Genomic DNA, 12,417 nt, shown 5'->3' with positions numbered 1-12,417 from the left:
CCCAAAAACTGTGGGAATTCCTCTCTGTGTTTCTGATTTCTGCTATGATCTAGTGTGTATGCACTTAAGGCTGATGCTGGTAAATCCTTTACCCTTTCTTTCTTTGTCAATGGAAGTTATTAGGGTTTTAATCTACCAGCATGTGTGACTTTGATACTTTTACATTCAGCTATAATTATCAGCTCCATTTGCAAAAAAAGAGCAATGAAAACCTAAGAGATTCATAGAAGTAGAAATAATTTGAACTAACACAAAATGTTTTCCTTTCTCTTATTTCTCGTACATACGGATAGTAGTCCTGTTTCTAATTGTAGGGTTGTAGACTCAAGCACAGGACTGGAGTTTTTGGAAACGAATGTTAAGTTACTTACGTGCAGTGCTGAAATAGAGTAGCACATGATTAAGACATAACTCAGCTGTTAAGAAATGTACTGTGTCAAATTTGAAGCAGAAATATTTGTCTTTTCATCAAGTATCTTACATGATAAAAACTGCCCTTTCAGAATAACAGATGCTGTTGGACCAACAGAAACCTCAATTGCACCACGACAAAGACCAAAGGCCAATTCGAGCACTGCCCCTTCCAGTGTGCTGGCAATCCAGAGCTCAGCAACTCCTGTCAAAGTACAAGTTCCTGGAGAATTTGCTAATCGTGGGCAAAAAGGTAACTTGAAGTCTGAGGATGGATGAAAATAAAGAAGCAACTGTGCCTCTATTCTTCTTGCTCTATTAGAGATAACATATAAAACTCAGTTTTATCAGTCTTAGTTTTTTATATACCAAAAACCAGATCTTCATTTCTGAAAGATTCTGAATGTGTGAGCTGTAAATTTGAGGTGCCACAAAAACTAAATTCAGATTGAGAAGTGAAAGTGTTTTTTTCCTTGTGTTTAACACTGGTTTTTGAATGAACTTGCTCACTGCAGACAGAAGTCCAGGCTTGTTTTGACTTGTGAAGAATTCACAAAAAGTACGGAGCCCTTCTGTATCAAACTGGGTTTTTTGTAGTAGGAAAAATATTTTCCTGTGCCTCAAGAAGTCATGAGAAAGCACCAATAGGTTGGTGGTATTTGTAGGCTGGAAACATGTCACTTCTCTCATGACTGACACCTTCATTCCACATGGTGCTGTGGGTGTAGGAGGAATTAGGAGAAACTCACTCGAGTGAAATGGGTTTTTGAAAAATCCTTGTTCTTTTACTCATTCAGAAAGAGTTATAGGTCTGATAAATATTCTTTTACATAGTTGACATTTAGACCTAGAGCACTTTCTAATTGCATTTCCATGCTGTTACATGTCTGCTGAAGAAAAGGTGGAGTAGTTTCAGGGGTGGATTGGAAAAGTCTCAAAAGGCCACTGAGAATGTTTGTGTCCCAGGTATAAGTACTTTTTACTAGGTGGGGATCCATATAACATCCAGCTTGAAAAGCTTTTTGTGTTATGACAAGGAACAGATCATTCATGGGCATTTCAGAATGTAAAACATTGTGCAAGAGAGAAATTTATGGTAGTATGTGTCCCTTAAAAGGTGCAGAATTAATCAGGTGTTCTGTTTAAGGGAGTTTGATGGATAAGCTAATAGTTTCCTTAGGGAGAAAACATTAAAAATACCTCTGTGCTGAATGGTTACAAAGCTGCATGCTTTGAGATAAGGGCTTGAGACCCCGCAGTGTGTAATTTAAGTGTTGGTAAAGCAGAAGCCTGGAACTCAGCTTGCTGTCATGAGACCAGGGGAAGCTTGCAGCATCTTGCACATAGAAATGGTTCATTTTGCAGGTCTGTAATTACTTTGTAAAGAAGTCAACGTGCTATCTATTGGGGTGTCATGATTGTCAGACTGGGAAGAGAAGCTGACAGTCAGCTTGAGGTGAAGAATACCAGAGAGAACTCTGGTTGGAGCTGGGGGGTCTGGATGTCAGTAGTGTTGTCTGTCACAGGAACCGTGCGACCAGGGAATGCACAAGACATCTCACAGTCCCAAGGGACCACTCCACAGCAGCACAGGGTCCTCCAGCAGCTGCAGCAGGGAGACTGGAGACTGCAGCAGCTGCACCACTTGCAGCACCAGCCCGCCATGCAGGATGCTTACATCCAGCAGGTATAGTCAGATCTGTTAGACAAAGTGTCTGAGACTCATTGTGCGTGTTCATAACCCTTGGAATTGTGTGCCTGTTCAATGCTTCTGCTGTTGCTGCCTGTACTTTTCCAGCTAAAAGAACTCCTGTCCCTTCTTGCTTTTGCTTTGTTCCTTCATTGACCCTGTAATGTTTGTCCTAGAAAGTTGCTTGCCTTGCACTGTGTTCTTGCAGTTTGACCCCAAATTCCATCTTGCTGTGCATCACCACTGTGTGACTTCAAGGCTTTACCCATGTGTAAAGGAGCTCGGGATAAATGTTAGGAGTGATGATGGGTGATGATGTTGTGCTTGCAGTAGATGGTTGTACATGCACCAGTGATAAATATGTAGTCTGATTTTTTTTCCCCCTTTTTTTTTTTTTTTTTTTTTTTTTTTTTTTTTTTTTTTTTGTTAAGAATTGGCTGGGAAGTGGAGGAAGGAAAATGCTCCCAGAGTGGTTGAAATGCAGTGACTGAATTGCAAGCTGGTTCTTGATTACATGATATCTTAATTGAAAAATGCTGTGGAGTCATAGATGTGATAGCCAGAAAAAGCATTAATTAAAATACCTGCTTATTTCTGAGGGGGCATCATTACTTTTTAAAGCTATTTTTTGTTTTTCCAGTATCACCAAGCAGTGCACCAGCAGATGGTCCAGCAGCAGCTGTTGCTGCAATCTATGTATCAGCAGCAGCCTGCCCAGTCACAGTATCCTGCCATGGTAAGTCACAGAGATGGTACAGTGTTAAAATAACAGCCTGTGCTTATAAATCTCTTGTGTAGATGCAGTAAGACAAGTGTCTGGCTACTTGTACTGAGCTGTGGACATGGTAAATAGTGTGCAGTTTGGCATCTAAAATAATACTCGTCTGGAGTTGCACTTGTGTATTAAATAATCTATCCTAAGTTCATAAGAAGGTCTCTCTGTTCTCATTTCAGACATACTTGGTTAATGTTTCCAGTACTAGCCACAGCAGCAAATACATGTTACACAACAGAGTGACTGAATTGGTGATGTCCAGTTCTTACTTGGAAAATAGGACAGCTAATTGTCAGAGCCTGTGTTGTAAAGATCAGGAGAAATTGTCCTGAAATCTTGTATCAAGATTAAGAATAGAGTATGATGAACACGCAATTAGCAGTGCTGCAGTGGCATACATTTGGGTTGCAATAATTACACAAATCAAAGTGGTAATAGGCTGGAAAAGGAAAGCAGTCTCCTGACCTGTTGGAGTGGTTTCTCTGCACCCGTGTGTTCTGGAGGGTGGTGATGGTGGCTGTTTGGCTGCCAGAGCAGCGCTGATAGTTGGCAGAAGAGTTTCGGTCAGGTGTGCGTGTTCTGGTAACACAGCCCTGCTCTCCCCAGGTGCAGCAGTACCAGCAGGCTCTCCTGCAGCAGCAGGTGCTGGCTCAGCAGCGGGCACAGCAGGTGCAGTCCCCTGAATATATCACTTCTCCACAAGACTTTGCACCAGCCTTAATCTCCTACCCCAGGTCGCTGCCAGTGCATGGTGGAACAGTGGCAGATCCTTCCTACCCTACAAACAGGTGAGAGTTGTGGCTCAGCTGAGCCTGGGGGTTACTCGTGGCTTACGTTACTAATTGTGGTTAGCACTGGCAAATCCTTTTCTCAGAAGTTACTTGCTTTGATAGTAAGAGATTACTTAGAGCAGTTGGACAGTGGGTGTTCAGTGGTAAAGGATATTTTGGGAGCAGAGTGAGACAGTTTGTTAACAGATGAGCCTGGTACAATTTCTTAAAAGTATTTCTTCCAGTATTTCTTGTTCAGGGACTTACTCCAGGAGCTGACTGCTAAGCACTTTGCTTGGGATGGTCAGTAGTCTATGTTGAATGAGGTTATGTGCATCTGAAAGCAGTTTCAAACGCCATGCTAAAGAGCAGCTTTGTAGTTGGCCTTGATGTGCTAGGGCTGCCAGCTGCTGTGCTTAGAGGTGTGACCTGAGTATGTAACACAAAGTACACCTCAGAAGAGATACGGTCCCTGTGCAGTGGCCCTCATACCTGCCTTTGCTTAATAAATGGTAATAAATTACTATTTTGGCCTTAATTCTTGTGAAAGACAGTGTAAGTAATAAAATCCCCTTCCTTTCTGATTTAAAAATAAAAGAACCTACATATCTGTCCAGTTTCATTGATATGAGAAACCAGATATCTATTTGTGTAGGTTCCTATTAGGCTTCTTTTAAATTTGCCTTCAGATTTTTTGGGGTCAGCTCTTAATGTATGTGTGCTGCTTGTGTGTAGGGCTTGGCATGATGAAGCATGTCTCAGATTTTGACCCTGATAACCAATCCTGTCATGTTTCTCTTTATTTGCTTCCTTGAACTGACTCTACAGGTCAGGTATTCCTGATGCTGAAGCAATTGCCAGTTACCCCAAGCAGAACATCAGTAACCCACCTGATATGTCAGGTTGGAACCCATTTGGAGAGGACAATTTTTCCAAGTTGACAGAGGAGGAGCTGCTGGACAGAGAGTTTGACCTGCTAAGATCAAGTAAGGGACGCTTGAAGGCTTACTTTGCTTCCCAGTAAATGAGGGCTCTGTGGTTGCTCAGCAGTTCCAACACCTGCTTGTCCAAGGATCGTGCAGGCTGTGTACAGAACATTCTTTCTGAGCATTTGAGGGCACTGTTGGGCCTGTCTTCCTTTCCTTTTTCTTTTTGAAAACACGTGCAATAGGAACTCACTGTCTGAAACTGGTAGTTACTGGCTCAATTACTGCAAAAATGGTAGTATCTTAGCTCTTCTATGCTGCTTGTGTCACCTTCATTGCCAAGAGGCTCTCAACAGCAGAGGTATGTTGTCAGATGGGAAGAGAATATTGGCTGCTTGCTTTATTCCTTTCCAGCTTTTTTCTTCCACACCAGAGAAGATTGTGTGGGTCTGATATGTCCTTTGAAAATGCCTGAAAGAAAATTGATCTATTACATTATGTTAATGTTTTGTACTGTCCTTTTTGAGTGGCTACATGTAAGGGCTGGTTTATTGTACTGATATGGCAATAGTTGAATAAACTTTTTCCTCATAAAGTCAGTTATCTCCATGGTTTTTACTTGGAATTAACCTTCTGTTCTTAATTGCTGAACACATGCTTGTTAGTTGCTCTTCCTATAACTGGTTTTGTTGAGATCAGATTTATTAGTGGGACTTGGAAGACATGACAGTGTTGAAAAACAGATTGTATATGCTTGGCTGTCTGTCAGCAAGTTTCTTGCAATTAAAAGTACAGTAAAGTTGAATTTTGAGTAACTGGAAAAAATACCTTTGCCTTCAGTTAATTATTTTTTTCCTGTTGGGTGTGCACATTACATGTTAATCCTTTGGGAAAGTGACTGGGTGGGTTTGTGAAACTCTGGTGGTTAGTTTTCCCTTGTATCCTGTGTGAATCGAATCAGATTCCTGTTTTTGAGTTGAGAATGTAGCCTGCACACATTTTACAGTCAAATGTCTCTCTGGTAGCAGGGAAAAATGGCTTATGTACTAGCTGAAATTTAGATTCCTTCCAAGTCTTAAGTTCAGGACTGGATTCAGTAGTAGAATCGAATATCTGTAGGTATGCTCCTGAATCTGGAGCAGGTTAGTTTGCAGCAAAGGTCAGCACAACAGCACCCACTTTCAGCAGCTGTAACTGCTGGACTGCACAAATGCAAGGACCAAAGAAGATAACCAAGGTCCATTTTGGGCTCAGATCTTCAAGGTAATTCGGTGCACAGGAGAGCAGGGTGTGATAACACACTTGATATGCTCTATCTGCAAAGTAAACCAAACCCAAAGGCACAGCTCTGCTCAGTAGTAACCAGCATTGGGGATTTTAGTCACTGACATACAGAAAGTGCAGAAATAACCCCGGGTCACTGCCTTGCCAGCAGCACACTAGATGGCAGCCTTGTCTGCACAGATGGGCTGCCTTACAGCGGCTCTGAGCTCCTGGGGCTTGATGTCCCTCAGGAGGGGGAGCACTGGTGGTTTGTGTCTGTATGTCCGTGTAGATGCACGTGTCACAGCCATCAGAGACCTTTTAACCTGGCTTTCTGATACCGAGGTGCTGTGCCAGAGATCATAGGAGCATACTTGGCAGTGTTAATGCCTTTGCTGCAGTCAAAGCAGGAATAATTATACTTCATGTTGTCTGCTGGTATTTAGTCTTGGCTGGAATAATGAGCAATCAGGAGATTTATTGTGAAATTAAGTCTTGTACCCATAAAATTGTCTTTAACTGCATAATTGCCTTAGATATGCATTAATATTGAAGGCTGAGTTCTCTTTAGATGTAGATTATCTCCTATGAGGGAGAAAGGCTGTTGAGTACTAAGTAACTTTTTTACCATATAGACAAAAGGGAATTGTAGATGCAAATTTGATCAGTGGTTCTACTTTTCTGTTACTAACTGCTATCCTGTACTTTATAACTCACATATAGTGGTGTGTAAGTTTGTGGTGCTCACTAGTGTTCAAAACAGAAATCCATTCTTTCTCATCTCAGAAGCCTAGTTTGTATTGTTGAGCTGATGCTTTATACATAAATTAAAGATGTTTCTTAATCTGGCAAATATTTTTAAAGCTTACATGTTTATGACAGTAACACCTAAGTAAATATACAAAGGCCTTTGTTAGAGGATGAAGATGTCACCACAGTTTGTCAGATTACCATCAGATTTCATGTGTTGAGGGGCTTTAATGTCAGTGTGTGCAGTGATGGTACTGCTGGGGCCATTCATCACTTCTCTTGTGAAAGGGGATCCAGTTCCTAGGATAGAATACATTGCTTATACTTGGTGAGGGTTTTCCTGGTAGAATGGTGCTGGTTGCTGTAAAAGGTAATGTGCAATTGGATGAATTTCTGAACTGAGCACCCTTGTGGAGGGCTGTGACATAGAGTGACAGATTGGAGCTCCTGGCTCTTATTTTTTCTCTGTTGTTGGTGTTGCTGTGATCCTCAGTTAGTGATGGGCCAGAAGCGACATCTGATGCTGCATTTCTGACAGCATTTTGAAATAGATTTTTTAAACAGCTCCTGTAACCACTTAATCATCTGTGCAGAATTGGGAGCCAAGAAAGCGAGTTTGCTTCCTTGCTGGGAAAGAACCCCCAGCTGAGTTTTCATAGCCTTGCATGAAGGCTTGGGATCACCCTGGTGTTCCAGCAGGGACAGGTGTGGGTGCAGAGCCTCCCAGGCACTCTGCCTGTCTCCTTGCAGTAGGAAGGAGCTGCCCAAATCAGCTGTGCAGGCAAGAGCTGTGCTTCTTAGAAGCCTTTGTCAAACCCCATGTCAGAGAAGATACTCCTCCCTCACCCTGTACAGTGCATAGCTTTGCATAGGTGTGAGTCCTTCCATTTTTATTTTATTTTGCTTTATTTTTTGTTCTGTTTCATTTTGTTTTTTACAGACAGGCTGGTGGACAGGAGAACATCTTCAGATAAGGATGTGGAGACACATGCTGCTCCACAGACAAGTCCTCCTGAAGATCCCTTTGGTTCTGTTCCTTTCATTTCTCAGCAAGGCAAGTTCCATCTGTGACATGATTACCTCGTAGCTGTATACATACATACCTGTAGGTGTATGTATCTGCTGAAGTATGCACAGCAGTTCAGTGACCAAAGAATGGCAGGGAGCTTTGCTGCCTCCTAACTTAACAGCACTTGGGTTGAAGGGATGTGTTGGTGTGTTCTTTACCTCCAGTTAAAACCACTTGTGCATCCAGCTCCTGGTGCCTGTGGAGCCTTGGGACAGACTGTGTAGGGTGTGGTTCTGCTGGGCCAGTGCGGTGGGCACCACCTGGGCAGAGCCACAAGTGCTTTTGCTGAAGGGAAATTGCTTGCTAAGGCCAAATTTTGCACTTCACTGTAGTCTGTTCTGACTCACTCTGTATCTGTGGTTCAGTTGTCCAGCCAAGTGGAGACAATAAGCTTCTATGCATTTAATGCACAGTTTTGGTACAAGTTGAATCAAATGCAAACATTTTATATTGTGTATACATGGGGAGGGTGGGCATTCATTATTGCTTTTCAGTTCAGCTTTGACTATGTTTACCTTGAATGTAAGTAAAAATAACGTGTTATGTGGGCATTGTGAGTGGGAAACTGCATCACCCTGCAACTTAAGCAACAGTTTTAACATTTGGTTGATCAGCACTTTAGTATTTATTTTGGTACCTTTGACAAAGTAAAGCCTGTGTGATAGTTGAATGGTAAAAGGAATGTCAGCCATTTATGGAGCCACTTGGGTTTTGTTGCGAGTTCCTCTGTGATAAAGGTGCCTTAGTGTAACATGTACAGTCTGTTCTTACGAACTTCAAAAGCTCAGGTAACATGCCTTAAAATAAATCAGCTGGGGTCAACCTAAGGTAGTATCTGTGTTTTATTTTGCTTTGCTCCCGTGTTTTATTTTGCATTCTTGGAGACACTCTGGTAGGGCTGCAAAAGAAAATCCCTTTGCCTGTGCTGCTCCTGTCCCTAGACCTGAATTTATTCTGCTTGCTGTAGGACTGTGTTCTTAGTTTGTGTTTGTGTTTGGCTCTCTCAGGACAAGTTTGCTTTCTGTCACCTTGTTCATGTTCAGTAGTTCAGTGCCACATGAAAACCATTTAAGTGAAGAAGGGTTTGCTCTGCAGGTGCTATTGGGAAAGGTTTCCCTGGCATCTTCATTCCAGAGGTTGCTTTGACTTAGGTAAGCCTGAATTCACATGCAAAACAAACAGAAAATAGCTTACACTCCATTTAGGATGGGGACCATCAGGTACTTTGTCTCTTGCCAAGTGTTCATACCCCTGTGTCCAGAGAGTGTGATCTTGGAAGTGCATTTCATTGTTGCTGGTTTTTTTAGATGGTTATAATATAGCTTTAGATTGTAACAAATATCTTCACTGTGTTTTTATTGCGTGCTTTATTTTTCTTACTTGGAATCCAAGTTCTAATTCTTTACACACTAAAAAAAAAAAACCAAAAAAAACCCAAAAAAAACCGGGAGTTGCTTCTATTAAGGGGAGGAAAAATCCCCTGAAATTCCGTCATGACTGAAAACCCAGGCTGTAAGAGACGTGTTGAGCTGGTTGTATAATAGCTGTGGCACCGTGAAAAAACTGTGCACTTTTCTATAGCCTTTTTTCCTATGAACTTCTAACTGGCATTTAAACAAGAGTAAATATTGGCTTGGTTTCAAGAAAGGTATTGTTAATTATATGTTAACTGTGAATTGCACTTAGTAAACAAATCAGGTACAATAAATATTTAAATGTTAATATTGATCTTCTAAAAGCCGGTTTGTATTCCCCACTGAACTGTTCTTGGTAATATCTTGAAAAGAGGAGTTGCAAGACAGCTAAGAAAAGGTGAAAGCTGTTGACCTGGACATATTTAATTTCTAGCTGAGGGCTTTTTGGGGCAAACTTTACAAATGTCCCTCTCTGATATCTTGATTTCTGCTTGCACTTAACACTGTTTTGTGACCTGTTCTTTCTGGTTTCTTCCTTGTGATTGAAACATGTAACTGAGAAGTAAATCACCTGTGTCCCTTACTCAGGGCATCCAAGGGCAGGTGATGGCTTGGCAAGTGGAACAGAGGTTTAATACCTTGAGTACAATTCCAGCATTTACAAGAGAGACTCTTGAATCTTGTTCAAGTACAAGTTTCATTTCCTTATTGTAAGGTGTCTCAGCCCAAATGGGGAGAGTGCTAGCACTGTTTGCCCAGGGCTCTGGCCACTGAGTTCTGACTTGTTGAATTACAATGGCATAAAGTGGTGACCTTATAAACATGGGATCTTTAAAGTAAATAAAACTGACTTTCTTGAAGAGTAACAGTTGTTACTGAAGTTATGTTCTACTGTATTGACCAGAGTCCCAACTTGGTTTTCCTTGCTCTGGCATAGGTCTGATGTATAAATCACATATGTGGGTTGTGGCTGAGTAGAGTCACCCAGAGGATTCCTCGTATTTTGGAGGCCTAAGGGTTCTCTGCCTAAAGCAGCTCTTCACTCAGTAATCAGCTGACTCGGGTCACCTCCTGAGAGAGAGCAGCAAGATGGTGACGATTGTGTGTCATCTTTGGACTCAGCAACATCAACTGCTGGTAACCTGGCTGAGCACATGTCACCAGGTGTGTTAACATGTGGCTGGGAAGGCGAGGCAAGGGAGCAGCAGAGGCTGGAACTGCAAGCCTTCCATCATCGCTGGGAAAGTCTGTGGCCTGCGTGACTTGGGATATTTCCTGTGGAGCTGAGAGTGCATTTCAGGCTGGCACTGATGCTGGCACTTCTCACCCGGAGAAGAAACCTGCAACTGGATGGACTGTAGCTGCTTCTGCTAGACCTTCTGTGTGTATTTTATCTGGTGGAGAGCCAGCAGCAACACTTGTGTCTCTTGGCGTGCACAGAGGGAAAGGGGTGCAGAGTGAGCTAACGGGTGTTGGGTTCCTCTCAGTTTGGGGAATAGGGAACCACTGTTTTGGTGTCTCTCACTTTTGGTGTGTATCCTAGTAAAAGTGTTCTCATGAGTAAACTTGCCACACACACTACTTTATGCCTGAATTTTTGTGGAAAATAGTAGTGCCTTAAGACCTGAGATGACTGGAAAAGAAACTTGGCCTGGGAAAGAATTCCAGTGTTTGATCTGTTAGAAACAAACCCTACATTACAAACTTCTTAATGAAAGAGAGAATTAAATAGCCAGCACTGGGGCACTTAAGCACTTCACATGTGGAAAAGGGGTCCTGGTTCTGGAATGCCTGAACTGGATGGTGACGGTGGAAAAATCATCTCCTGTGGACAACATTTTGGAAGGGAAGTTTTTGATTCAATGTGTGTTGCCCAGCTTATGTTGTAATGCCCTTTGTTATTATCAAGTGTTTTAGAAGCTCGGGAGAAAGATGCTTTATATTGCTCTCAAATGTAAGAAGGACATGTCATGAATATAGTACAGTTGGCTGGTGAGCTGTACTCGGTGCTTTTGGTCATCTTGCATTTATTCTCACTAATGGTTTGTGGGATGAAGCCAGGCTAGGATGACTTTTTCTTCCCTCAGCTTAATACTGTGATTCCCAGAAGGAATACAAAAATTGAGGTAACACTCAGAAGTTACATGGATGGGCTGTGTGAGAAGTGGAGGTGTTGGGCAGTGTTGCCTGAAGCTGTTTCAGGCATTTGGCTCCTGTGGAACAATCTCCAAGAGCTGTTGCCTAGGATCTCGGGGTGGGGTTCTGGTTCAGGTCATCTCATTAACAGTTCTGCTGAATGTTGTACAGCTCACGTGTGCTGTAGATGTGATCAAGCCACTTTGTTTTTGTAGCCTCTGTGGTAACCCCTTCTGAGCCACTGCAGGCCTGTTCTCTGTGCAGGGACTGAATAAAAGCGAGTCCAGTTCTGTAGCAGCTTCTTTCTGATTTCCAAACTTCCCACACTCGGCAACCTGGTGGTGTCTTCAAATGATGGCTGCAGGTGTCTGCCTTGGGCTAAGAGGGGCTTTGTGGTGTGGCATGTGTTGTCCCAGCTGTGTGGATGTTGCAGAAAGCCAGCCAGCTGTGTGCCAGATGCAGTGCCACGGGAGTCATCCAGAGCTTTGGACACATCTCTAGGAATCCCCTGCTGCAGTAGGTGCTGCTGGATGTGCACGGTGTCACAGCAGAGACCTGCAATGTCCTGGGGGGAGCAGACGTGGGGGATGATGATTCATTCAGTTGGTTTTTGTGTACTGCTTCCAACAGGGTTTCAAACACTGCAAGTTTTGTACCACGGCCTGGGACCACTGTGCAGTCTGGGCCTTTAAGTGAGACACATCTTGCTAGAACTTAAGAAGAAATTACTAATACCAGACCAGAAGAAACAAAAAAGACTTGAGCCACTTAGAGAACTTGAAAAATTGGCTCCTGCCAACAGTTGATGTTGATTGTTTAAAGGTGCCCAGACCTGTGTGCAGTGATCTGGATGTTGTAGTGTTGTAGAGTGTTACTTGCCAGAAGTTGAAAGCTTTGCTGATGTTATTCTGTACTTTCTTGGCTGTGGCTTCAGTTATTCATAGTGCTTGCTGAATGCAGATTCAGGATATTTCCCTATATCAAGATCTTCAACTTGACCTATTCTAGATACGCGTTCCTAAGTGGCCTGAAATTGTTTACCCATCACAGGTATAAATGGTATGTCTGGGCTCTGCCAAGGGTCTGCATTTTCTGTCCAAAACTATTTACTGTTTTTCTTTTTTTAAAGTTTTTTCAAATCTTGCAGCAGTCACGGGCACATTGCACTATTTTTTTATATTGTGCTTTAATCTCTGGAGTAATTCTTTAAAA

At 42.5% G+C, this 12,417-nt stretch overlaps 1 protein-coding gene across 2 annotated transcripts in view; it reads left to right on the top strand.

Moving 5' to 3' along the window:
- BMP2K (BMP2 inducible kinase) overlaps window positions 1–12,417 on the top strand; it is a 49,486-nt gene that overhangs the window by 27,472 nt on the left and 9,597 nt on the right. For both annotated transcript variants that reach the window (XM_021529520.2, XM_077783089.1), the window contains 6 exons: window positions 504–664; window positions 1,938–2,098; window positions 2,742–2,837; window positions 3,483–3,664; window positions 4,475–4,632; window positions 7,526–7,639. In XM_021529520.2, coding sequence (XP_021385195.2) covers window positions 504–664; window positions 1,938–2,098; window positions 2,742–2,837; window positions 3,483–3,664; window positions 4,475–4,632; window positions 7,526–7,639 — 872 coding nt within the window. The remainder of the gene's footprint in view (window positions 1–503; window positions 665–1,937; window positions 2,099–2,741; window positions 2,838–3,482; window positions 3,665–4,474; window positions 4,633–7,525; window positions 7,640–12,417) is intronic.

The sequence above is a fragment of the Lonchura striata genome, chromosome 4, assembly GCF_046129695.1.
Source record: "Lonchura striata isolate bLonStr1 chromosome 4, bLonStr1.mat, whole genome shotgun sequence".
In the NCBI taxonomy this organism is placed as follows: Eukaryota; Metazoa; Chordata; class Aves; order Passeriformes; family Estrildidae; genus Lonchura; species Lonchura striata.
The sequence above is the reverse complement of the archived record's forward strand: the minus strand, read 5'-3'. Positions and strand labels throughout refer to the sequence as shown.